General features: G+C 34.3%; 2 protein-coding genes and 3 long non-coding RNA genes across 11 annotated transcripts; 3 read left to right on the top strand and 2 right to left on the bottom strand.

The window, feature by feature from the left end:
* The first annotated feature begins 3,133 nt into the window (after positions 1-3,133).
* IQD6 (IQ-domain 6) lies at positions 3,134-5,356 on the top strand. The gene is made up of 5 exons (XM_039040214.2): positions 3,134-3,357; positions 3,459-3,707; positions 3,867-4,094; positions 4,167-4,280; positions 4,380-5,356. The coding sequence occupies exons 1-5, from the start codon at positions 3,292-3,294 to the stop codon at positions 5,058-5,060; spliced, it is 1,338 nt and encodes a 445-aa protein (XP_038896142.1). The 5' UTR covers positions 3,134-3,291; the 3' UTR covers positions 5,061-5,356.
* Positions 5,357-5,453: 97 nt separating this feature from the next.
* On the bottom strand, positions 5,454-7,940 carry CYP711A1 (cytochrome P450, family 711, subfamily A, polypeptide 1). The gene is made up of 5 exons (XM_039040213.2): positions 7,699-7,940; positions 7,102-7,254; positions 6,249-7,029; positions 6,062-6,157; positions 5,454-5,962 (listed from the first exon to the last, which is right to left on the bottom strand). The coding sequence occupies exons 1-5, from the start codon at positions 7,938-7,940 to the stop codon at positions 5,633-5,635; spliced, it is 1,602 nt and encodes a 533-aa protein (XP_038896141.1). The 3' UTR covers positions 5,454-5,632.
* On the top strand, positions 7,924-9,994 carry LOC120084436 (uncharacterized). Of its 2 annotated transcripts, none has more exons than XR_016531747.1 (3): positions 7,924-8,127; positions 8,561-8,615; positions 9,212-9,608. It is a non-coding gene; the product is annotated as an uncharacterized LOC120084436 (long non-coding RNA). The 2 variants fall into 2 exon arrangements; XR_005483722.2 differs by lacking the exon at positions 7,924-8,127 and adding an exon at positions 8,270-8,469 and having other exon boundaries at positions 9,212-9,994.
* A 6,829-nt stretch (positions 9,995-16,823) lies between these two features.
* LOC120085462 (uncharacterized) lies at positions 16,824-21,977 on the bottom strand. 6 transcript variants are annotated; one of them, XR_016531894.1, is made up of 7 exons: positions 20,199-21,977; positions 19,025-20,115; positions 18,813-18,940; positions 18,353-18,428; positions 18,152-18,252; positions 18,023-18,073; positions 16,824-17,151 (listed from the first exon to the last, which is right to left on the bottom strand). It is a non-coding gene; the product is annotated as an uncharacterized LOC120085462 (long non-coding RNA). The 6 variants fall into 6 exon arrangements; XR_016531897.1 differs by having other exon boundaries at positions 19,025-19,670; positions 19,752-21,977; XR_016531895.1 differs by having other exon boundaries at positions 19,044-21,977.
* A 4,284-nt stretch (positions 21,978-26,261) lies between these two features.
* On the top strand, positions 26,262-26,873 carry LOC150034156 (uncharacterized). The gene is made up of 2 exons (XR_016532475.1): positions 26,262-26,574; positions 26,677-26,873. It is a non-coding gene; the product is annotated as an uncharacterized LOC150034156 (long non-coding RNA).
* Positions 26,874-27,668: the final 795 nt, after the last annotated feature.

Genomic DNA, 27,668 nt, shown 5'->3' on the forward strand with positions numbered 1-27,668 from the left:
TAGGAAATATCTTTCATCTTTAAATTTAAAGTTAATTTGATCAAATAAGAAAAAAATTTTCAAGAAAGTGAAAACTATTATCAATAATAGCTAAACTACATCATTTGTCAACCTACTTTAAATTTGGTGTCAATTTCATTCAACCGTATTTAAAGTTTTATAATGATTAAAATTTACCATATGTTGTTATCAATTGTGACAAGTTAATTCATGGCTACAAAGTCATTGAAAAATTCAACAAAAATTAACTTGTCATATCGCATGCACTCCATAACAAGATTTACCAAAATAAATATTGTTATAATCTTCACTCTAAACAATGCTTCAAAATCAATCTTTTATAGCCAATACGAACATATAGTTTAATATTTATTCAAATGAAATAATTCTCTTATAATAAAGTTCAAATATTTTTAAAGGAAAAATATATTTTTGGTCCCTAAATTTTGGAGAATAGGTATATTTAGTTCCCATATTTCAAATTGATCATTTTAGTCCTCGAGCTTTCTTGAATAGGTTTAAAAGATCTCTCTTCTATTAAATTTAAATAAAAAATGATGAAGAGTGACATGACGTAATGTGTTGGAAAAAAAATATATGAGATTATTAGAGATTCAATCTATTTTCAAAATTTATTTTCATAAATGTCCAAATTGTTAGTATTTTATATATAAAATTTAATGGAAATTTTGGACGAAAATACCCCTTGTGATGAGCAATTGAAGAGAAAATATGTGTTGGAAAAATCTTTCCATATTTACGAAACACATTCAATGTTTGAGAAAGAAAATGTATTCATTATATAATATTAATTAGTTGAGATTTTCTTACCATGTTCAATTGGAGAGAAAAAAATGTATTCTTTTTTTTTTTTAATGCATTTCGCATATCAAATAGTTGAGTTTATTGGGGATTCATGTTATTTTTAAATATACCTTAGAATATTATATTATATTTTTTCAAATGATCTAAACCAATATATGAAATATACTAGTAAATATATTTGATATATACTCAAATAGATAGTTGTACCATTTGAAAGTTTAAATATACGATATCCCTATGAAAGTATAATATATAAATTACGAGTATATATTGTTTAACAGTATTTCTTTATCAATTTTACCACAATATATAAATCACAGATTAATTCAATGTTCAACATTAAATATAGTATATATTATAAATTTTACTTATATCACAATATATATCATAAATTTGAAGTAATCGAAAATAAACAAAAATATCTACCACAATCTATAAATCACATACTAGTTCAATGTTCGACATAGAACATATATATCTCACAGAATTTTAAGAGAGAAATTGAAGATGTAAAGTTATAAGTATTTTAAAAAATTGTATGGTTTAATATTTTTTCCTACTAAATTAATGGTTCAGGACCAAATGGTAATTGGGTTTTTTTTTTTTTTTTTTTTTTTTTTTGTAATTTTAAAGTCAATTTAAACATCGTTGTAAATAATAGAAAAGTTAAACATAATTGAAATATAGGGTATCGTGTGTTATTATCCCTAAATTTGTACATTTTTAGTACCAACCTTCCTTTTTCTCTTCTCTTTCTTCTTCGTCAATATTTCTCTTCATTCTCATCTCTTTTTCGTTACCAAAATGCATAAATTCTTTAAAATTTATGGACTAAAAAGATATTTTTCTTAAGTAGGTGTCGAAACTTTGATGTCATAAAAAGAAGAGGGTGGATTATGAACTCCCAATCAATAACTTCCCACTATTATTTTTCTAAACGAAAAAAAAAGGTCGGATAAAATTCGATGAAAATATAAAAACAAAACACAAGAGACGGACAATACTGAAACTTTTAGAAGCAGAAAGTCGAAATTCGATAGAACTTAAATAGAGCATTGGATTCCAAAGGGAGGGTGAAATCGGACGGTGGGGATTTCACTACGAGGAACTATGAAATAAAGAGAAGAATTAATACAACAAATTTTAGAGGAAGATTTGTCAGATTGTCTTTTGGTCTCTATCTAATAGCCGTGCCCTTGCTAGCGTGCCTTTTCATGAAATATATATATATATATATATATATTTCTTTTGGTTAATATACGGTAAATTACCAAAACTAACCCTAAGTTATGAGTTTGTTTTAATTCTACCTCTGAATTTTGAAAATTTTCATTTTAATTATTGATATATGTTTTAAAACAAATTTTGTAAACTTTTGTTGTTAACTTTGTATCTACTTATTTGAACAAATCTAAACACATACATGAAAAAAATGCAAGTTGCAGTCATGCAACCCATCCAAATATACAGATAAAATCATTTTTTTATAAAAGAAAGTCTACTATGTGGTGGAATTCATTGGTGTGCAGTCTAAACTACACAAAGATGGCGGCTATGTAGACTACACCCAAGTTTTTTCCTAAAAAAATAAAGACATGTAAACATTTGTGATTTATACTTATGTTGTATTCATTTCAATTCTTCTTTCTGGTTTTTTTTTTCTCACACTAACTCTTAAATTTACTTCATATATTTGTTTTGTTTACTTAGAGTAAGAATACAATAATGAGAGATTTTTAAAAATAGAAAAGTAAGAGAAATTATTTATACAAAATAATAAAATTTTAATCTTCTTTAATAAATGTTAGTAAAAGTCTACTAGTGTCTATCAATGATAGAAGCTGAAATAAAAATGGATAAAAGTCTATTAGTATCTATCAATGTTTTTTTCTTTTTTTTATTATTTTTATAAATAATTTGACATTTTTTTTATACGTGAAAATTTTCCTACATTAATTTTGTCATATATGAAAATTTTAACAACAAAAACTTTCCAAAGTTGCTTCGAGGGAGAGAGAAAAAAATGGTTAGGCTTGAAGGTCAAAATGAAACTTTTCTACGGGGGCTAATTTCGTAATATCGTAAAACTCCAAGGGTAAAAAAGGGATCATGATGGCATGATGAAATCGAGCGGGAGGAAGCCCCACTAAGCGACCACCATTGTTATTTTTTGAAATTCAAATGCGAAGCGTTCGTTGGTTATCGATGAATCTCACTTCAATACTCCACTTTCCCTCAAAACTAAACTAAACCCATCTCTCTCTCTCCCCACCACCCACAAAGTTTTTAAATTTTTGGATTTCAGTTGTTAGAGTGCAACATTTTCCCCCTAATACCCAAAAAGCCTGGAAATTTTCTCTTTTTTTCTGTCCTTAAGACACCACTGCTTCTAAAGTTTTGACTATTTGATCTCCATCATTTTTGGCTTTCATTTAATACTCATTGCTCTGTTTCCTCTCTGATTTGATGGGGGGTTCTGCGAAATGGATGAAGGTTTTCATAGGACAGAAGAAGTCTGAAAAGGAAGACAATGTGAGCTAAATTCTGGGGTTTTGTTTTTTTATGTTGTTTTTGTTCTTACCCAATCTGTTTTTAAAGCTTGGAAATGGTGATTGTTTGTTTGTGTTTTACAGGAGAAGTTGGGTAATACTAAAACTAAGAAATGGAGGCTATGGAGAAGCCCATCAGGGGATTTGAGCTCTGCTTGGAAAGGTTATAAAGGGGGACATAAAGCAGCTTCTGAAGGCTCTGATTCTCCTAGAGCGGCTGATTCTTTTACGGCCGCCGTCGCCACTGTCCTCCGTGCTCCGCCGAGGAATTTTAAGGCTGTCCGCCAAGAATGGGCTGCAATTAGGATTCAAACTGCATTTCGTGGTTTCTTGGTACACTTTTTTTCTCTTCATACTAATCAGTTTCCAAGTGTTTGACATGAAACTAGAATCAAGTTCACTTTAAAAACGGCTGTTTGTTTGGAGTCTCTAACTTAGCTTTAGGACACTATGTCAAGTTCTTTAGTGAGTTGGTAGTGGAACTTTTTGCAGTCTAGGAGGGCTCTTAGGGCCTTGAAGGGAGTGGTGAGGCTTCAAGCTCTGGTGAGGGGTCGTTTGGTGAGGAAGCAGGCAGCTGTTACACTGAGGTGCATGCAGGCTCTGGTTCGAGTCCAAGCTCGAGTCAGGGCACGTCGTGTGAGGATGTCAGTCGAGGGGCAGGCTGTGCAGCAATTGCTTAACGTACATCGCAGCAAGGCTGATCTCTTGAAGCAAGCTGAGGTAGGAGAATATGTTATTATGATATGTATGTTAAAAGATGGTATTGAGAATAACGATTTGGTTGATTTGCAGGAAGGTTGGTGTGATAGCAAAGGGACATTGGAAGATATCAAATCTAAGTTACAAATGAGGCAAGATGGAGCATTTAAGAGGGAGAGAGCAATTGCTTACTCTCTTGTTCAAAAGGTATAGATGAGAAACTTTTGATCACATATCCTTCGTCGGTTTTTCTTTTGAGAAAGCATATTTCAGTTTGGTGTTTTTTGTTTATCTTTTGCTCTCCAGCAATTGAAGGCAACACCAAACTCAACTTCACGAACAAATGCTTCAATTTACGCCCTTAAGAGTTACGAGTTCGACAAGAACAATTGGGGATGGAGTTGGTTGGAGAGATGGATGGCAGCGAAGCCATGGGAGACGAGGTTGATGGAACAATCCCGCACAGAATCATTTGAGGTCACTCCGCCTTCAAAGAGCTGTATCGAGTCTGTTGTGTCTAAACATTCCAAAGGTTCTGAACCAAGTTTAGTGAAAGTCAGGAAGAACAATGTATCAACTAGGATTTCTGCTAAACCTCCCTCAAGTGGGCAAACTCGTTCTTGTTCTAGCCCAAGTTCTGATTTCTGGTATGATGAAAGTTCTGCTTCATCTTCAATCTGTACGTCGACAACTCCCGCGTCGGGGCATGCTTTCTCAACCGCTGAAAGAACAGAGAATGGCAGTTACAGTAGGCCGAGTTACATGAACCTTACAGAGTCAACAAAGGCGAAACAAAAAACAAATAGTCACTTATCACACCGAGTTCAAAGGCAGTCCATGGATGAGTATCAATTCCTTCAGAAGTCAGCAGCTTTCTCAAATGGGGATTCTAAGAGCAGTGCTGGCTCTGATTCATCAGTCAATCCCTTTAAGCCATTGATGCTGCCAACACGATTGGATAAGAATGGAACAAAGTTAAGATCATGAGCAATTACACAGAGGCTCGCTTAATCAAATCAGCTTTGAGATTGAAACATGTTTCTGGTAATTCTAGAAGAGTTCTGCACCGCCTTATTTCTTAATTCCTGCCATCCAAATTGTGTATCATTCGAAAGAGTTGATATTTGTTTCATGTCCAATGGAGAATGGCTCGTTCTTTGTATTATAGCTCTCGGTGTTCATTAGTTTTTATTTTGTTTTTTTCCCACTTCTGCAAATTTTGCTTAGAACTCTTGGCCAAAGTTTATCTTATCTGGATGACGTTGACGTCCTTGGTTCAGCGATGGAATAGACGTGTAGTGCAATAATGTCAAAATGATCTTATCTGCAACCGATTTTTTTGATGGCAACTAGCAACGGATGGATGAAATATAGGAGTCCTTTTTCGACAAAAGATGATATGTTGTTTATGTAATGTCAAATAGTTACTAACACCATAGATAGTTTTCTTGATGATTATTATATTGGAATCCTAACATGATAATTTGTAGATTAGAAACATACATAACTGATACTTATTGTACAAACTGATAGTGAAACCGAAGTTATTGTAGTGCCATCTATTTACGGTTGATCACTCTGAGCTTGACACCATTTTTGAAGTTGAGAATGACACCATACTCAAGTTCAAGAGGTTGTTCCATAGAGAGGGAATGCCGAAATACAAACTTCCTATACAAATGAATCAAAGAGAGTTTCAATTCCTGAAGTGCGAATTTTTGACCAATGCATGCCCGAGGACCAATTCCAAATGGAATTAAAGCATAGGGATGCCTTTGTTTCTCTTCTTCCTCGTTCGGATCAAACCTCTCTGGCTTAAATTTATCTGGTTCTGGAAAGTTATTTGGATCCTTGGCAAGAACTCCAAGTGCTAACCAAACCCATGTACCCTAATCTCATCACAAAGTAGTGTATTTCAATTAGTTAGATTGATCGACTAAGTTGCTTGAAGACAGAGATGCATCAGATGGTTTTTTCTATTGAATTACCTTTGGAAGAAGATATCCACCAATCTCCACATCTTTAGATGTCTCCCTAGCTACTAAAGGGGAAACGGTGTAGAACCTCATAGATTCTTTAATCACCTGCACTCATTTGATTATGAAAACAATGAAACTCCTTCATGTGAGAGGTCTAAAACCATAGAAACGAGAAGAATAGCCTATGTTACTTAACCTGATCAAGATATGGAAACTTCTGCTGAAGATCATTAGCTGTTGGTATTTGATCTGATGGACCAAAGTTGTCAATCTCTTCAAGCAACTTCTTCTCGACTTCTGGATGTCCAGCAACTAAATATACAACAGAGGATAACGTGAATGCTGTGGTAGCTGACCCAGCAAGTAAGTGTTCGTACGTGACTGCACTGATATAGTCTGGAGTGAATACATTTCTTGATACAGTCTCTGACTCTCTTGCTCTCAAAATGAGTGATAAGAAATCTTTTGAACCTCGATCGTTACGCTTCATTCTCTTGTCAACAATCTCATTAAGCCGACCACTCAACTTCTGATTTGTCCGGTCAACTTTCCAGTCCATGGTGAATGGTATTCTCTTCAGGACTTGTCTAAATGGTTCTTGGAGTATAGGGACAAGTAGTCCCAAAATGATTGAGAAGGAACCCGATAAATCCATCTTGAGCTGCGTTGTGGAGTAGATATGTTGATTTATGAAGTCCGAAACTTCATCATTTTTACTGTCATGGTCATTGATACCGAAAGTCTTGGTTGCTTGTGGATTAGAGAGCCCAAAGTTAACACCGAAGGCTGCTGTTCCAATTACATCAGTGGTCAATTTGAGGGAGAGATTGGAGAAAGGGATATCTTCGTCGACAGAGGAATGGAGAGTTTGAGTTGCAGTTTCAATGATTGACTGCATGGTAGGTATTAGTCTCGTTAAATGAGCGGGCTGATAGACCGATAGTATCGTGTTTCGCATTGTTGACCATCTTGCATCCCTGTAAAATTAAATAGAGGCGTTAAGCAGTTGATAAGTGTTTCTGCCCTCTTAAGAAAAAGATAGAAAGTACCTTGTGAAGAAAAGACCTTTCTGATGAAGCGGGGAAGCTGATATTGGAGAAGGGACACTTCTATTTGGGATGTCCTTGAATTTCTTGATACCGACTTCTTTACAAAGCTCAGGGTCTGCTATAATTATCAATGGCTGTCGACCCATATGGAACCTGCTTGATTAAAAATATAATTGGAAGAATTTCATTAATACAAACAAAAGCAACATTTCTTCCCCTAGACAGAGGCTTCAAGGGTTTCCACCCGTCACTGTATGTTTGAGTTAACTTTTAATGTCGGCAAAACGAATTATAGTGCAATCCCATCAAAATCTTTGGCCACTAGCACATTATTACAATCATTGAATATTGTCACGTTGTTATTCCCTTTTCATTTCACATCAACAGACAACAAATTCCGCTTGTCTATCATACAGCCATCCATCGAGTTTGAAATTTGCAGGTGATATATAGAAAAATTTGGCCTTTTATATTAAGAATTTTACGAAAAGAAAAGCTTTTTCGAGCGTGCAAGTGAACAGGACCATCTCGAAGGAAGCAAAAAGGAAGGAGTTTTTGAGATAGGGAAAAGTCAGAGGACGAAGACAGGAAACTGACCTGAAGATAGGACCATATTGGGAGGCAAGAACAGAGAAAACATCTGGGCCGTACTTAGCCAGCAAGGGAAGGTGTCCGACCAGCGGAATAGCTGGTGGACCAGGTACCCTTCTCACTCCCCAGTACGGTCCATAGAAATAGACCAACCCACCTCCCACGACGCACAACGTCGTGAAGAATATTGCACCCAGTGCCATAGGCACACTCGCCATCGCTGATTGAGAAATGGAGAAAAGATCCATTTTTGACGATACCCAACAGAGGAAAAGGGAGCAAGAGAAAGAGAAAGAGAAGGTGAAAGGGAAAGGGAGAGAGTGCGTTGACTGTTGGGTTAATTTGGTTGTGGTGTTTGGTTTGTGTTTAAATAAGGCAAATGGTGAGGGAAATGAAAATGGAAAGGAGGGGAGTGGCAGTGGGAGTTTCACTAAGGTATGTACTTTTGTCGGTACACGAATGATTAGAGGAGTGGAAATTATGAAACGACCATTGAAGTCCTTTTATTCTTTCGTTATTCTGCTTCGTTGAAATGTTTGGATGGTGAAGAATTCATCATATTCTGCAGCCTACTTCACCTTTTTCATAATCGTCTCATCTAGTGGCACCTATTTTCTTCTTCTACACCCCGGAGAAAAAGAAGGGTACAACTGAAGAGATTATATTTGCAGAGATGATCTTAAGTTTCAACTAATCCATCTAATACTGTATAAATTGTATATTATAGATGTGTATTCGCCCACCTTATTCTTTATCTTACAGAAGCACTTTCAGACAGTAAGTCCGTAATATTCCAATTTTGAAGGCAAAGAATTAAATCCTGTGTACGTCGTTGATTTCATAACACATTGCGCGAATATTCTTGTAGGCGTGGATCTACCTGGAAAATGAAGATTCTCTTGAAGCCGGTTTTGTCGTAAATGGTACCAGAAACAGACAAATTAAATTTTGGGGATAAATCGTTTTCATTGAGTTTTGAGTATATTTTTATTTGTTCTTCGTTTTTTCAATTTCAAATTTACTTTCAATTGAATCTATAGACTTCAACATTTTATACTTATACCTTACAGAATTCACTAAAGCCTACTATTTTGAATCATGTGAGTTAATTTTCTACTAATGAATCTAAATTTATTAAATTTGATTATAATTAAGTCAATTTTCATTAGTGAATTAAAAATTCATTATATAATTATTTGGAGTTTCTATTTAAAATAAGCCTATATTATCTTCCCATTTCATTTTTATACAAAAAAAAAAAAAAAAAAAAAAAAAAAAAAAAAACTATATTCGTCTCTCTATTTTACTAGTATTAGTGACTATTTAAAATTTAGTTATTCAACTATATATATATATATATATAAGCCTAAGTTTTTGTGTATCTCTCCTTCATGCATAGCTTAGGGTTTCGTATACATGTATCCATTGATATTACTTTAAATATATATAAAAGGAAACTTGGTTGGACCCCCCTCCTTTTCTCTACTTTCTTCATCTTCTCTCTTTTACTTCTTCTCAGCGGCATGAGTTGCAAGTGGTTGCCAACAATGGCGTGATGGTTGATACAGGTGAATGATGGTGGCATGATGAATAGTCGGTTACGTTGGTGAGAGAGGAATTGATGGTGGCGCAATGGATGGCGAGAGACGAATAATGGTGACGCGATGGTCGACGTTGATGGAGGTTGCCGATGATGAACAACGACGCTGCAGTGGGCGAATCTGGACAATAGCGCGTGCAGATCTAGTAGGTCGACGGCGTAGCTAGGCACGGATCTAAGGTTGGGCAGGACGGGTTTATTTCAAATAATCCATATATATATGGTCGATCTAGTCTGAGGTTGAAAATGGATGCACAACGGATATGAGTGTGTTTGTATATTTTTTTTTTTTCAATTTCACTTACAAATATATATAGATGTGGTTGCAATAGTGTCTATCATTATTGTTTTAATATATACTATTGTTTAAATATAGTTAGTATGCAATATTCTATTGTATATCCGGTCAACGACAGGGGGCGAAAAGATTCGATCGATGGTGTGGGGCAAGCAGATCCGATCAACGAAGCGGATTTTGGGCGAGATGAAAATGAAGATGAGGAGAAGAAAAGATGAAGATGGGGAGGATCTTGGACACACAAACCAAGAAATAAATGTACATATATACTGTAATATAAATAATAGTTTATTTTATATAAACGATGATGATTTTTGTATTTAGATTTCTTGTTTACACTTATTTATATGTTATGTGTTGAACATTAAATCCATCTGTGATTTATATATCGTGGTAGTTTTGTATATTTCCGACTACTTTGAATTTATGATATATATTGTGATATAAATGAAATTTATGGTATATATTGTGATTTATATTGTACTATCATATGAATACGATTATATCGAAACTTTCAAATACTACAACAATCTATTTGAGTACATTTATATTTCATATATTTGTTAGAATATTTGCAAGCATCTAATACAATGTTCTAAGTTATATTTAAAAATAACCATGAATTCACCAGAAAAACCAACAAGTTGTCGTGAAACCAGTTATATTTGAGTACACATCAAATATATTTACCAATATCTTTCAAATATTTGTTAGAACATTTCCAAATAAACAACATAATTTATTACATAATATCAAAAATCAATATGAAAAAAAAAAAAGGAAAATAAAACCATATTAAATGTCATTTTCTCTCTCCATCATTAAGGGAACTTCGAAAATGAAAAAAAAAGTGTATATATATATATATATATATATATATATATATATATATATATATAAACGAAAAAATTGTAAAACTGTCCAAAATTGACAATAAAAGACATCTTTGAAAAAAAAATCAAATTTAAAGACATTTATGAAATATATGGCCCAAAGATGATTTTTAATGTAAAAATCCCTAATTATTTTAAAATAATTAATTGAAAGTTAACACTAAAGACAAGTGAACATTAGTGGTTGCTAGGTGAGTAAGAGTGTAAAGTCAATAAATCTAGAGACCAAATGGAAACAAAACTTAAAATTCAAGAATAAAAACTATAACCTTCTGAAACATACATACTAGAAAGAAATTAGGTTCAAAACCTAGGGTACAAATGACCCTTTAAATTAAGAACTAAAAGGAAGTTGTTGGAAATGGCTCCTGGAAACGAATCCCTCGACGAACAGAAAAGGGCAGCAATTGATCAACTTAAATGGCGATCGGCGGAAAAAAAAACCTGCAAAACGAACAAACGATGAAAGCTAGCTGAGTCGTGAGTCTTGCGCTCTTTAAAATGTTTCGCAGCTCTACCCTTTTGTGCAAGCAGTTCAGAATAAGTTCACATCGTCTCAAGGATAAAATCTGATAACACTCGGGAATGTGAAGGGAAAGTAGCAGGAGGAAGAATGAAGTGAATGAATGTTGTGACTTCTCTGTCGAAGATCACTTCATTTTATAGGCAGAGAGCTCAATTATAAATTGTGCACTACGCAGAAGTGGAGGACGCGCGCGAACGTCAAAAATGGAAAAACATGGCGTACAACCACATAAAGCGTAGACGATCATTCACTCCATTTAACAAAAGAATAAAATAAATAAAGAGACGTTATGAAAAGAAAGAAAAACATTATTCATTTTTATTATTAAAAAAATAATTCCACACACGCGCCTCGTCTCGCCATGCCGGTCGGAAAGCAACGGTGTGTGCGTGTGGATGTCCACCATATCCACATTTTCCTATCTCCTCACCCCCTCTAAATTATGGATACTCCTTGGGGCCCAAACCCACAAGCAAAGGTGGGGTATATGAGGAGGTTTTCCAATGATAATATAACTAATGTGGGATTCCCTTTTTCTTTTCTTTTTCTTTTTTTTTTTAATAATTTTTCATTAACAATCCCTCACTTAAAAATTTAAAACAAAAGAAAACTTTTTTTCATAAAGTAATATCAGTCTGTACAATACTGTGCATAAGTAAACATGTCTTACTACTTGAACCTTTACATAGTGAAGATGATTTAAAATATACTAAAATAACTCGTGGTTTTGAACTCTATCTCTAACAACATCTCACACACAACATTATTAGGGTGTAGTTCGAAAGCCCATGATGTAAGGCCTAGCACCTACATTCCGATTTAGTGAACGCTCTAGAGAATTTGTCTAAAATTTCCTAGGAAGCGGCCTCCACTTCCACATTCACATAGGTGAAAGTAACTAGGTACCTCACTTGACATCAAGTATAGATCTCATTAAGAATTAAGTTCAACCTTTCTTATGCTTCACGATATCATGCTCAGACTCTAGATCAAAGGAAGGGAACTCTGTGGTCATTTTAGCATGATTCACTTCATATCACTTGTGGTCAGTTATTACCCATTAAACTTGTTTCTTGGGATCTACACTCTACAGGTTGAGTTTTCCTCACACGTGATTCATCTTAGGCATGAATCCCATCTTTTCGGAGGTTTTGAAAATCATCTCTCTAGCTAGTCCTCTCCTCAAAGGATCTACCAAGTTTCATTAGTCCGTATGTGATCCACTCTAACTATACCAATAATGAGGAACTCGCTAATGGTACTGTGCTTACGACATATCTGTTGTCTCTTTCTGTTGTAATAACGATTCTGAACTTTTGCAATTGTTGCAGTACTATCGTAATGGATCAATATGGTTGGTACCAATTTTTCCCATAGAAAGAATCTCTTATAGTAGACTTCTAAGTCAATCTGCTTCTTCACTAACTGATGTTAGTGCTATCATTTTAGATTAAGCTAAAATAGCCTATTTCTTGGACTTTCAAGAAACAACTCTACCTGCTATATTAAAAATATAGCCATTAGTAGCCTTTGAATCATTTGAGAGGGAGTTCCAGTCAGCATGTCGAACCCTTCCATGATAGAAAACTTCTGATAATATAATCTTAGGTTCTGGGTTTTTTTCAAGTATCTTATAACCCTTTCTACACCATTCCAATGCTCTATACTAAGTCTGCTTATAAACCTACAAAGTAATCCTACAACATAAGCTCTATCAGGCCTAATGCAGTTAGCAGCGTATCTGATACTACCTATGATGCTCACATACTCAAATTGACTAACACCATCTCCAGTGTTCTTGAACAACTTAACACTATGGCCACAAGGAGTACATGTTGGTTTAGATTTAAAGTAATTATATTTCTGTAGAATTTTCTATATAATGAGATTGATCTAAAAAAATTTCCTTTTCATACCTAATTACTTTTATGCCTAAGATTACATTTGCTTCTCCTAAGTCTTTCATACCAAAGTTTGCACTAAAAAAGGATTTCACATCATTCATAACATGCAAGTTTGATCCAAAATTAACAAATCATCTACATACAAACATATGTTAGTGCATAGATTGTTTACAAACTTATAGTAGATGCATTTATTGTTGGATCAACACCATCACACAACGGAAGAAATCAAGATCCATAAGTATTCTAATTCATTAATTTTGGTTGAAAAGAAACATGCTAAAAACGGTTGGCCAAACCAACGAAATCTCCATTTCTAGCTGCAAAATCCTCTGAATCCTTGTGTAGACCACCATAAGATCTTCCTTACTATCCTCTTGGTGCTCTAGATTGAGTTGTGGGATTCAAAATAAGCTGGAATCAAAAGGAATAGGGAGAAAGCTCATTGAACATAACTCATTGAAGAACACCTTCTTCATCCAAATTTTTCAGCAAAAATTCAGTCGATTCTCCCTCCTTTCTTCACTCCAATCTCTTCAATATATTGCACTATCATGTAAAGAGATGTGTTGCATGAGATGCAACTCATGCTTGGAGTAAACCAAAGGAGAAGGTGGGTTCCTTGTAAGCTACTTGAAGATGAACTTTGAAAAACCCATTTTCAAGTTTTATGTAATTTTCAATTTCTAAAATCCTTTTTTATTTTAAAATCATATTTTATTTCTAAAATCAAAATTTATAAATTTTACAAATTAATTTCAAAAATTAATTTTCTAATAAAATTAATAAATAATTATTTAAACAATTTAAATCATTCTAATTAATTTAATATCTAATATTAAATTAATTTTTACACAAATTCATCTTCATATATTTAAATTATATTTAAATATATTTTCTCCAATTTCCGTTTGATTCTAATTTGAACGTTTCAAATTAACTTATCACACTATTATAGAGCTAATCCATTTCCGAGCTAGTAGGGGGACCTACAGATCATGGGCTCCAACGATCCGAGATTAATCGGCTAAACTCATTAGACCGATCTAACCCCATTCGTTAACTAATGGGTCACTCCACTAAAGCCCATAGTTGAACTCCCCTCAATAGATATATTATGTCCACTCGATATAACCATGATTAGTAAGTAACCCTTCATAGTTGTTCGCAATAACGGCTGGGTCAAATCTCTGTTTTACCACCGAAATTACCTCCTATTTCTTAAGTCCCCACTAATCCCCTAATGAACAATTTTTTGTGATCCAATCACAAAAACGAGTCCCTCTCATGCCAAATGAGAGGGCGGGATCCCTTGTTCAAGCCCCAGAATCAGCACTTAAGGGAACAACCCAGCTATCTATCCAGTCTTACCCTTGAAATGGCAGTCATATTGAGCCGACGCTGTTGAGCCAACCCTCACCTATCCAAATCTAAGGGCAATCCCAGATAAACTGAAGTTCATAGTTAACTCAGGATTAAGGTTAAGTTACCTAGGTCATCGCTTTGAAATAGTCAGTCTTAAACAGTAAACAGCGTTATAAAGTAAGATTGACTCATTTCGTGGTCCAATCTTGTACAAATTCTTTTGCATAAAGATACACCCACTCCCCATGTCCAACATGAACGAATTAGGATCACTTCGTTTGTAGCAATTTTCAACTTCTTGTAACAACTACAGAATAGGCCGTATCCAATAGTGATACCATAATAAGGTACCCAACCTTATCCATGTACCATAGATCATTTTGACTATTTAATCAAACATGATCTACCTTTATGTCTCCACATAAAGTTCAAGTACTTATCCAATAGTCAATGGACTTTTAGGTTTATTGGATTTCTATTCAAGCAATAGATCTATTCAATAATACTTTTATTGAATTTTCAGAATAAGCTCCATTGTTTACATACCACGAGTTTTAGGACATAAAACCCAACATTTATCACTTTCATCAACTTTGAATCTTTTAGATGTGATGAGATTATCGAATTTCTGATGTCATTGCTTATGAGCTTGTTTCAGGCCTTAAAGAGATTTATCTAACTTACAAACCGTGTTCTCATGACCATGGACTACGAAGCCTCAGGCTGTTCCATGTATATCTCTTCTTCAAATTCACCGTTCATGAATGTAGTCTTTACATCTATCTGATGAACTACAAGGTTGTTTAGGGCAGCTAGAGAAAACAACACACAAATTAAAGTGATCCTAGTCACAGGGGAGAATATGTCAAAGAAATCTATATTTTATCTTTGTTTGAAACTCTTAGCTACAAGTCTGGCTTTAAACTTGTCAACTGTTCTATCAAGTTTGAGTTTCTTCCTCAGGATCCATTTGTATCCTATTACTTTCTAACTAGAGGGCAGATCTACCAAATGTCAGGTCCTATTTGACTCAAGAAAGTCTATTTCATCTTTTATAGCTTACTTCCATAAATAGGAATCTACTGAGGATAGGACATCTTTTTGGTTCTTAGAATCTTCTTCTATGTTGAAGGTTGGGAAATCATCCCTAAAGTTCTTGACAGTACGAGTTCTTTTGCTTCTACTAGGCTCTGGGTATGCTTCCTCATTTGGAGTTTGAATTTTAATTGAAGGTAAACTACTAGAACTCGAGTCCCCACTATATCTTGATTTAAAGAAAAATTTATCCTCAAAGAAGGCAGTGTCATTGGATTCTATAATCACTTGATTTGTTAGGTCATATAACCTATAGGCTTTACTATTTATTGCGTATCCTATGAAGACATATTCGTAGGCTCTACTAGCAAGCTTCCTTATTCTTAAGAACTTCGTAGGATGACGTTATGTTTTTAGACTTTGGTATTCTATTAAGCAAGCACACGGTAAGGATAATTTCACATTTTCCAAATTAAATAAAATCTCAACTACAAGTTCAGATAGAGTTCTATTTTTCCCTTCAGCTTTTCCATTCATTTCAGAAGAATAAGGTGTCATCTTTTCATAAATTGTTCCATGTGAATTATAGAAATTATTAAAAACATCTTACTCGTATTCAGTTCCTCTGTCACTACGAAGTCTTTTAACTTTTCTATTAAACTGGTTTTCTATTTCAATCACATCAAAAGCATCACTTTTATTCTTCGACAAATATACAAAAGTAAAGTCAGAGCAGTCAGCTATAAACGTGATAAAATATCTTTTACTATTCCTAGTCAAGACACCATTAAATTCACATAAGTCAGAATGAATTAAATCTCGAGGCTTAAATTCCCTAAATACAGATTTATGCGGAGTTTTAGTTATTTTAGCCTGATTACAATATTCGAATTGATCAAAGTCATTCATGGATAGTTTAAGAATTATTTCCAGCCTATTCATGTTGCTAATTATCCGTTTATTAACATGACAAAGCCTAACATGCCAAATATAAAAAAAAACACAGCATATAAACAGAAGACTTAGTTTTATTCATGTCAAGATTAAGCTTAAACATTCCATCAATTGCATAACCCTTTCCCACGAATACGCTCCTTTTTTGTAAGAATATACAAGTCGGCCCCAATGTTCTGAGTAAAGACTGCCTTGTTGAGGAGATAGCCCGAGACCGGATTCTTCCTTACCTCTAGAGTGTGCAGAATTTCCTTTAGAATGCGAGTCTTTGCAGAGGTAAACTTTAGTTTCACCTCGCCGATTCCAACAATTTTTGTTGAGTGATGATCCCCCAACAATATATTTTTATCCTTAGTTTCAGAATAAGACTTGAATAAACTAGAATCATGACAGACATGGTGCGTAACATCAGTGTCTATCCACTACCTCTCAGAGCTACTGATCACATTTACTTTTGTGATCATGTGTCACACCTCTACCCAGATTACCCTTTTAACCTAAAAAGGCATGTGACGACAACAGTTATCGACCCTCTTGTTGGCACTTACTGCATAACTTACATTTAAAACCTGCTTTAGAACTCTGATATGCATTTATGACTTGATAACAACAATATTTACAACCTCAGTGCTTAACATACTAAACGTACTAAATAGATTGACAAAACTTAACATTTTTACATCAACAGGGTTCCATAGCTACTATTCACATTCACAACTATATACACTATAAAATCCAGTGAGCCTATGACACTAAGTTTAGTCCTTATACGTGCAAAACATGTGTACTAGTATTTACAGAATAAACACCTAGTCTTCCTTTAGCTTTGAGTCTTTAAGTGGCAGAGCAGCAACAAAATTAACTTCTGGGGAATTGACTGCTACCTGGAGAGGGAAAAACATTTAAAAACAGGGTGAGCTACTAGCCCAGTGAGTGACTTAATAAAAACATAAATCTCATGCTTAAACTGAACGCTATAAAATTGAATATTGAAACTAAAAACTTGCCAAGCAAATGTGTACATAAAACTTTTAAAACTATTGTATCTGAAAACATAGTTGAACTGATTCCCAGTTGAGAGAGAACCCTTTTGCTCCATCTCTCAAACATAAGCCTAGGTTGGGGTGAGAACCCTTTTGTTTAATACCTTTCAACCAATGCTGGGAAAGAATCCTCGTGGTTCAATCCTACTGAACTGATTAACTGTCATACGTGCACATAGAGCAAACTGGATCCTGACGTCAAGGATCATAACTGAAGCAGGATACCACTGCTTATTACTGAACTAAGTGAATTATTCTGATACCTTCTCTAAGTACTTCAGTATCAAAATTATAACATAACTGAAACCAGGTAGTACAGCTTAGCTACCTTCTCCTTGTACTTCAGTATTGAGCTAAAAACACCTTATAGGAAAACATTTTCATAAAACAAGCTTGAAAACTTGATCTCATAAAACATAGTTTCATAAGAATATCATTTGCTAACGCATGCTCAACAACATTAAGAGAAAATATGTTTTAAACCATAATACAAATACTTGTAACTTAAACATGTCATAGAATCTTCTTTTGAGAACTACCATGGTTCAACCATTGTACCAAAGCATATTTCATAAACTTTGTAACTAGTATGCGTTTATAAACTTTAGAAAAATGCATTGCTTGGAACTTCTTGTAAAATAACTAGCATAAAAGTAACTGTCAATAAAGCATGGATTTTTAAAACATTTATAAATCATTTATAGTCACTCACTACTTGTCTGGGCTCTTAATAGTTTGTAGGCTTCTCCTAGCTCCTCTTGGCCTGAAACAACATAATTCCTTGTTAGATTCCTTAGAATTCCCATCAAGATGTTTCAAACAGTTTTTTTACTAGCAAGACCTTCATCAACGAGATCATCACTAGCAATATTACTACTAGCGAGATCAACACTAGCGAGACCATAACCAGCGAGAACCATCCTCATGAGCAAGACTACCCTCCTAAGCAAGACTTTCATAATTAGCGAGACTTATCATCATTAGTGAAACTTAGCATAAAATTTAGCGAGACTAGGCAAAAAATCAGCGAGACTCGACTGACCAGCGAGAATTACATGATACCCGTCTCGCTCTCGCTCCCTGGGTGAGCTGCTAGCTTGATCTTCCCAAACAGCTGCCTGCTTATGCAACAAATTCCCGATTCGACTTCAAAAATTTATAACTCGAAATACATAACTCATTTCAAGAAACTTCCTTCTACAAACTTGTTTAGAATCGAATTAGCAACATTATTTTTTTGTATACTCAAAATAAATAAAAAATTTCATTAAATAAATAACTCCAGTTCCTTCGAAAATGGTAAGATCCTTAAAATTTCAGCTTAAAACTACTTGTGATTTGATCTGGAGTTTCAAATCTTCATCATTGGCCCCAATTCAAGCAGTTGTTTGATGTTCAACAATTTCCAATTTAAACTTCAAAAACATATAACTCGAATTCCATACGTCATATTAAGAAATTTTCTTCTACAAAGTTGTTTGGAATTGAGTTACAAATCTTACCTCAAATTTCCAGCTCAAAACTCTTCGTGGTTCATCCTGAAGCTTCAATGTTTCACTGATGGCCCAGATTCACCCGAGAAACGGACCCTTCCTACCCCACCATGCCTATCCCTTCATCTTCCAACTACCTGTTGATGCACGATAGCGAAGATCAATCCATCTCAATCTACAAAAAAAAAAAAAAAAAAAAAAAAAAAAAAAAAAAACATTGCCTTGGGCATGCAACCCAACTCTTGTCCCTCTCGCTGGCGCTCGAGCAACTCTCGTCCCGCACGTACGATTTTTAGGGGGATCTGGTCGAAAGACCGGCTGGCGCCCACCGTCCTTATCTTGCTCCTCTGGCCTTATTCCGTCGAGTTTTTCCTCCAGCAATCGGCCATAGAAAGTAGACACACAGAGCTTTCGTAAGCCACCGGAATTACATGAATAGCCCGAGTAGTTTGTCCAAACCGACCCAATGAATTCGGCCTTCCTGCTTATACCACCACCCAAAATCCTGCATGAACCCTCATTGTGCCACTTTGCCCACTATTGGTGATGAAGGGCTAGGATTTAGCAAATTTTCTTTTCCTAACTCCACTTACAATATTACTTCATCACTACACCTCATTGGATGGCATGGCCACATCCATATGCTTATTATGCATTCCATCATCAAACATGACCATCCCACATTCGGCCAGCCCACCTCATGTTTGGCTTACTACCCAATTGCACACTACCACCCACACATTTCTCCATCTCCAAGCCCCTTGTGCGTGAGCTCCTTCCTTAGCCAACACTTAGCCGAATTTCGCCCTACTTTTACACTTAGCTACCCAAGAGTTTATTTCTTCTTGCTTCCATCTTCTATCCTTCCTAAGACATGACTTTATTTAACTCATTAGAAGCCATCACATTACTTATACTTACTTAAGGTAATTAGGATTCGAGTTTTACATCATAGCTATTAATAATTCTTCTGTTAGGTTCGCCTGCTCAATAGGACGATGTCTGTTCCTACAATTCTTGGCCATATGTCCAAGTTCGTTGCAGTTATAGCAAAGAAATTGCATCGTTTCTCCTGAAGGGGGTCTCTACTTCTTTTGTTTCTTTTGGTTGTTGGAGCCCCTATTCTGACATTTCCTCTTAGTTCCCTTTGACTTTGGTTCAGGCTTTATCATTGCAGAGGCGAACTTTCCTGTTAGGATGTTTACTTCCTCCTCTGGTCTTGCTTGCAGGCTTCCTCCTCGGTCCTTAGGTATGTTATCAGCCTTTCCAAAAAGAGTTCCTAGATCTTGTGCCTTAGGGTATTTTTAAAATCCTTCCACAAAAGGGGTAACTTGTCAATAATAATAGCAATTTAAAAGTGCACATTAAGAGACATACATTCACTTATTATCTCACGAGCTATTTTCTGCAGTTCATAGGATTGGGCCTCCACAGATTTTTCGTCCGTCATTTGGAACTTCAGGTAACAGCTTAATGCATATTTTTTCAAACTGACCTCCTTGGTATCGTTTTTTTTTTTTTGTAGGGCATCCCAGACTTCTTTTGCTGTCTTCATTATACTGTAGTAGTCATAGAGATCATCAGTTAGACCATTTAAAATAAAGTTTTTGTAGAAAAAATCATTTTCTTCCCAAATAGTTGCTTCTTTGATTTATTCTTCGGTAGGATCTTTTTTTGGGACAACTAGCTTGTCTGTGGTGCAGGCATGAGCAACCTTCTTGACGGTGAGGAAGAACATCTTCTACTTTTAACATTTGAAGTGCGCCCCTTCGAAATAGAAAAGGCAGTTGAGATCAGAGGACATGAAACTGGTTTGTGTTGACAGGGCCATCATGAACTGTGGCAGATGAAGAACATCTTAAAAAGAGCGAGATCCACGACTCAGCTAGCTTTCACCGTTTGTTTGTTTTGCAGGTTTCATTTTTCGATGACTGTCGTTCGAGCTAATCAATTGTTGTCCTTTTCTTTCCGTCAAAGGATCTGTTTCCAAGAGTCGCTTCCAACAATTTTAAGATGTGTGTTTGTGGAATATTGTTCGAAACGGATCCCTCAGCAGACAGAAAAGGACAACAATTGATCGGCTCGAACGACAGTCGTTGGAAAACGAAACCTGTAAAACAAACAAAGGGTGAAAAGTTGGCTAGGTCGCGGATCTCACTCTCTTTTAAGATGTTTTGCGGCTATGCCCTTTGTGCAAACAGGGAATAAAAGCGCACTATCCCCAAGATTATTTATGGAAAAAAAAAAAAAAAAAAAACCCAAAAAAAACCCAAAAAAAATTGTCTAGATCGAAACTGCACCGAAATCGACCGAAATTCTAACACTCCTCTGAACTGATAATGCTCTAGGAATGTGAAGGGAAAGTAGTAGGAGGAAGAATGAAGTGAATGAATGTTGTAACTTCTTCGTCAAAGATCACTTCATTTTATAGGCAGAAAGCCTAATCGTAAATCTTGCACTGTGCAGAAGTGGAAGACGTGTGAACATCGGAAACGGAAGAATGTGGCGACCGACCATGTAAAGCGCGGACGATCATTCGCTCCATTTAAATAAATAATAAATAAAGAGACCATATGAAAAGAAAGAAAAAAAAAATTATTTATCTTTTTATAAAAAAATAATTCCACACACCCATGTCGCACGTCACCGTACCTACATTTACCTTTTTTCTCACCTCTTCTAAAATATGGGTACCCTTGGGATCCAAACTCACAAGTAAAGATGGGGTATATGAGGAGGTATTCCAATGATAAAATAACAAAGGTGGGATTCCCTTTTTTCTTTTCACTAACAAAGGTTGTGAAAATCTAGACTTTTTTGCCCTAAATTTGAAACGTTGTGGCTTCGCCCTGGGGATGAAAATGGGGAGTGTGAGAAAGTGAATGGATAATGGTAGGATAGGTCCAGGGGCATGTAAAGAAGGATATAAGGATAAGAGAGTGATTGAATAGAAATGGTGGATCTCTGAGTTTCAAAGATGGAATGGGAAAGCTTTCAGATTGTCACAGTCTTGACCCGCACGCGCACTTTGTCATGCAGATATAACCAGAGTGGCCCTGGACCAGCCATATACTTCAGTAGTTGATGGGATTGCCAATTGGCACAATTTTCTTATAACAAAAAAGTATTATAGGATAATAGAAAATTAATAATATTAATAATATAAACTATAGTGCTCATACTCCACTCATGAATTGTACAAGATGCCTCTGCTCTACCAGGAACCTTCCAGTTAGCAATTTCCCAACGATTCAGATAACACCATTTCATTCTCCGTTTTTTCTTAATTTCCTGTGGGGATCGGAGAATTTGCGGGGATTAGGTTCTCCCCAGAATTTAATCTCCGTCCTCGTTTGGTCAACAGGAAAAAGTTATCCCTCTCCTTCCAAGGGCAGGTTCCCACAAGGTCTGGTCTCGCGGGTAAATGGACTTCTCCAATCTTCTGTAATTAACTAGGGTAAATTTATCAAATCACTGATCAAAACAATCGAAAATCCTCACATATTATTGTGCAAGTACGAAATCAGAGCACTAAATTGATATATTTATGAAGCTGGAGAAATTACCATGGTCTTAGAGGAGCAGGTAACAACATTAAGGCACCTCCGACCGTACATTGCAGTCGCCATTTTAATGTTCTTCTTTCCGTAGCGGCAAATGTTTAAATGTAAAACTCAATCTCGTAAACTATTGCAGAAGCAAGACTTTAGAACATTGCATCGGATTAAAATGGATACATGAGATGGAACACTGATCGGCGGCTGATCGGAAAATTGGAGAGAATGCCATTGTTATTTTTGCAGTCCACTTCAATTCAGTATCGCGTTTATCGATGAAGATGCCCCATCCTTGGAAAGATAAGGAAAAAATCATCTGGGCCCTTTCCTTCGTAACAATTGTAAATGGGCCTGGACCTCAGATTTAGTTGGGCCAGATTTACTTCTAACGAATTGAAGCCCAAATTACCCGATTTGTTTGGGTAAGATCCAACGGGACATCGTTCATGGGAAATTGTGATAAGAAAAATAAAAACAAAAAACTAGTTTAAAAAACATCCATGGTCTCTAAACTTTCGTAAAAGTAATCATTTAGTTCCTAAACTTTATTTTATAATGATTTAGTCTCTGAACCTTAATTTATAATGATTTAGTCTCTATATTTTTAATTTTATAATAATTTAGTCCTTCTATTTTTAAATTTGTAACAATTTAATCTCTAACGTAAAAAAATTTATCAAAATTAGATATCATTTTTAATTATTTTATATTGTAGACTTTGTATTTTATAAAAATATTGAGTCTCTAATTAATTTATTGGTTTATTTATTCAAGAAAACTCGCTAAATTTTAAAACCAATGGTTACAATAAAGATTAACTTGTTACAAATTTTAAAATACAATGATTAAATTGTCGCACGGTAAAGTTTGAGAACTAAATTATTAAAAAATTAAAAATTTAGAGATTAAATTATTACATATATGAAAGTTTAGGATTAAAAATTTTTTTTTTTAAAAAAAAAAAAAAACTGAAACTGAAATGAAAAACGACAAATAGATTGTAAAAGTGTGAAACGACAAAAAGTTTTATCTATAAACTGTACATGCACAGATACTTACCGTCATAATCCAACTACCCGTAAAAATCAGCCAAGTCCGATGGAATTTGCCTCATCGTTTCTTTGATTTATGGATTTTAAAATGAATTGGCTTTGTCTACGGAATGTGGCTGAAATCCGAATTCTATTTTATATTTTCATATTCATAGAGCTTAATAAAAATATGTTTTTGGTAGATAATTTGAAATCTATTTTTAAAAAACTACTTTTATGTTTTCATTATTTTTAGATTTAAAATTTTAAATTTTAAAATATAATATTATATTAAATAAAGATAAAAATATTTAAACATATAATATATCATGTTATAAACTCAATTCATGTTTTAAAAAAATATAATATATATTATATAATGTTACAAAATAATAATTATTTCATTAAACATAAATCATATAAAAAAAATTACATAATAATAATTTGGTTACTAAATATTAGTGAGTAATGACGATTAGTTTTATGATTTAAAAATATATAGTATCAAACACATTTTAAAAAAAAAAAAAATTAATTATAATTCAATTTCTAAATTTGCTATCCAACTCATATATGAAAACATGAAATATAATTCTATTTTCATTGAACCTCTTGTTTTCAAACTATCTACCAAATAGACCCAAATCTATTCAGGGTCAAATCTACTTGATTTTGTTTTGTTGTTTGTCTTGTAAAAAAAATTATTTAGCCCCTAATTTCTAGAATGCATATTTCGTCAAAAGAATAAATGTGTACCTCAAGGTTTACATTTATTTAGTTTCTAAACTTTCAATTTTGTTTCTCGTGAATACTTAACATGGGTCATAGTAGACAAATTAGTGAAGAAAGTGCACTTACTTGATATGGAACTATTATGCTCTATTTATACTGAATTATGTCATGTAGCGGTGGAGAAATTGTCGGAATTAACTCTTTCAAGTTTTCACTTTTCAAAACTAGCACGCTTTTTGAAAACTCGTTAAACTAGTTTTTCACAATCAATCTTGGACGAGATCGACTATCGAGATTTAGTTAAAAAAACAAAATATTTTTTCTAATTTATTGGTTGTTTTGGGTCATTTGGGTACATTTCGCAGATTACATCAAGATTCTACAATTTTTTCCAAATATTATGTAATTTTCCTAAATCTTATATTAAATCTTATATATTTTCAAATTTTCTTCAAATCTGGTCTTTTTTACCTAATATATATTGTATTTTTATTTATTTTTTAAAAAAATTTTAGGCCAATTTTTGTTTCCACGATTATACGAATTTCTAAATTCCAAACGAATTAATCGATTAGATTTTTCAGACTATTATTGCATTTTTATTTTTAAATTTTGAGAAAAATTAAAAAAAAATTTAAAAAAAAAGATAAAATATGAAAAATATATAAAATATCAATATTAATTGTTTGAGAATTCACTAATTTCGGTATTAATCTATTCAAAATTAATATCGAGATTTTTTTAAAATTTAATATTTCCCTAACTTTAAAAATCAAAATGCAATCCGTTGGAAAAAAAAGAAAACATATTTGAAATAAGATTTGAAAAAAAAAATCAAATATATAAAATTTGTTATAAAATTTGGAAAGATTAAATAATATTTAAAAAAAATAATAGAATATCTGTGTAGTCTAAAATGCACGGAGAATGGCCCTAAACAATCTATAACAATTGGATTGAAAAATAAAAAAATAAAAAGGTAAAATTTGTAACTAAATCTTGGTGGTCGATCTCATCCGAAATGTAGTGAGAAAAACTAGTTGAACGAGTTTTAGAAAAAAGTGATGGTTTTATAAAATGAAAACTATTTGTGACCATTTTCATATTGTGGCAGCATATAGGAGCCTAATATGAACAAACTCCAAGAATGGGACAAAGTTGGCTGGGCCAGCCAATTGGGCCAATTGTTCTGTCCTATCTTTCTCTGACATTTGTCCAAAGGAAATGGACGTGTTGGCTTCAGACTCGGACTCTAGAGTTGAGGGTGACCAATTGGTTTGAGCGGCCCAATTGGTTTGCCCTTGCCTCAAGACCTAAGAACTCAATTGATGAGACAACCTGGTTGATTTTAACCTTGTGTCTGATTTATTCTCACCCTTAGAAGTTACCTAACATAAACCAAACTAGTTATTTTCACATTGTTTTGTTTAAAGAAAAGCTAATATTTAATAGGGAAGTGTTTAATTGCGCCAAGCAAATTATATTACGCAATAAACAACTCATGAATCATTCAACATAAATAATTAATAATAGGGATGGGTTTTAGTGGGGAAAGGAAAAACTAGAGGGATTTAAAATAAACAGTGGGTAATTGAAGGAGGGTTTTTGTTGGTTAGTGATTAATTTTAAAAAAACATAATATTAGATTTGTAAGCAAAAAAGGAGGAGGGACGTGAGTGCAAAAATGTGACACCAGAAAACCCAAAAATATGTCCCACTTGTTTTATAAAATCCAAATGCAATAATCTGATACTTACTTTATTTATTATTAATAACTCAAAAACACACACAGACAAAATACCTTAAACTCATCACATGCATTTCAATAACCTTTCCGAATATGAAGAGTCCCTCCTTCTTTGCTTGTCGCTTTCTCCTCGCTCCCAAATTTCATTCCCTGTTTTCTTCAATTACTTTAATTTTAATTATTCATTTCAAAGTATTCATATTATTGCCTATATTTTAATGTATTATGATTTGACGGGGATTGTATTTGGTTATTTGAATTAATGTGAAAAATAAATATATTTGTTTATGGTCCCGTAATTGAAGAGCAAGCAATTTCGAAGGAGTAAATAATAAATAGTACACAAATTTCCATGTCTTTTACTGGTGTGAATACGACAAATCTCCATCCCAATAAAAATTAAAATCGTTTACGTAAAGTCACGACTTTACACTACACACAATTTAATCCAAAAATAAAAATGAAAATAAAAGCCCCTCGGCTCGCGACACTCCCACGTTACCTAAAATTTCATTTTGGGACACGTGTACGGTGGAGAAGGTGGGAGGAGATCGGAGCTCCGGTGGAACGGGGGGGAGGGGGCTACCGGCTACGTGGATGACGAGAAGGGAAGGCCGACAGAGATTTCAGATAATGGCGTAAGCGGGAACAAGCGGTGACCTGTGACTGTCATGTCAGTTGCGTCACCCATGTGTCACGATAAGGTAGTCAACGAATTTTAATACTCGTTAAATCGATGGTGTATAATTTTTATATATAAAAATATATATTTATATTTATCGGGCCATGTCCAACGGCGCCGACAGATTTAAGGAGAAATGAAATGAAAGCAACCACTCAGGAACACTCCCTTCACGCGCATTTTTGCCGATCTTTCTTGTAATGGGCCGGATCATGTGACCCGACCCGGGTTGAGCGTGACGTGTGACGGTCTACCCACGTGGGGGCTGTATTGTATTTGTCATTACTTATTATCAATTATACCATATGCTATATTATCCAATATTATACCTAATGCCCCGATTCAGCTATTTGTTTTGCTTTTCTGCGCGTTGTGTGCCAAAGTTCATTGAGTGGTGCATGTCGATTGACCACAATATCGAGCCGAGGTCTAAACTGACCATCCAATAAAGGAACAAGATCTCGAGATCGCTGACGAACTCGCCCAAGTACATGTTTGGTAACAATATCAAAAGTATGACTATGCTCATTTGATACTACATCTCTTTTCGATAATTAAATTAAGTATCAGAATGTGTTAAACATCACACCGATGTGAAATCTTGATCTTCCGAGTATCTAGGTCGCTGAATATCGATATGAAATTAGCTAGCACGTAGAGTAGATTTATGCATAAATGAATGGCATATCAAATTATTTTATATGGCAATAATGATTGAAAAATTGTTTTGAAGCGAGAGGGAGACAAGTGTGATGTAGGTAGGGGAATCCTATAAAGTAATACTACGTGGTACTTGGTCGGCATTAGTATTTTTCTTTTTTTCTTTTTTTCTCTCGAGGGACAAACTTGTAAATAGCAAAATTAAACTTCCCTCTTTCTCTCTCTCACTCTATATAATCAACGATCATCTTCCACTCCCAAAAATAAAAGCACTTCACTCTTTCTCACCCATTCTATTTTCCCACTTGCACTCAACTTACCTTTCTAAGAAAAATAATATATTTTTAGTTATTAGGTTTTGGAACTATTTTTCACTTACTCCATACCTTGTAGATTAAAACAATTTACGTGTTATATTACCTTTATAATCGGTTAGTTTAGATTATCGATAGTAAT

Source organism: Benincasa hispida, chromosome 9 (assembly GCF_027475165.1).
Source record: "Benincasa hispida cultivar pf3 chromosome 9, pf3_genome.v1.1, whole genome shotgun sequence".
In the NCBI taxonomy this organism is placed as follows: Eukaryota; Viridiplantae; Streptophyta; class Magnoliopsida; order Cucurbitales; family Cucurbitaceae; genus Benincasa; species Benincasa hispida.

Excerpts from the sequence above, each read along its gene's own strand:
- IQD6 (XM_039040214.2), top strand. The coding sequence starts at position 3,292 with ATGGGGGGTTCTGCGAAATGGATGAAGGTTTTCATAGGACAGAAGAAG. Across the intron at positions 3,358-3,458 it reads AGTCTGAAAAGGAAGACAAT|GAGAAGTTGGGTAATACTAA; the intron begins GTGAGCTAAATT and ends TGTGTTTTACAG. Across the intron at positions 4,095-4,166 it reads ATCTCTTGAAGCAAGCTGAG|GAAGGTTGGTGTGATAGCAA; the intron begins GTAGGAGAATAT and ends GTTGATTTGCAG.
- CYP711A1 (XM_039040213.2), bottom strand. The coding sequence starts at position 7,940 with ATGGATCTTTTCTCCATTTCTCAATCAGCGATGGCGAGTGTGCCTATG. Across the intron at positions 6,158-6,248 it reads AGTTTCCATATCTTGATCAG|GTGATTAAAGAATCTATGAG; the intron begins GTTAAGTAACAT and ends AAATGAGTGCAG. Across the intron at positions 5,963-6,061 it reads GTGGATATCTTCTTCCAAAG|GGTACATGGGTTTGGTTAGC; the intron begins GTAATTCAATAG and ends TGATGAGATTAG.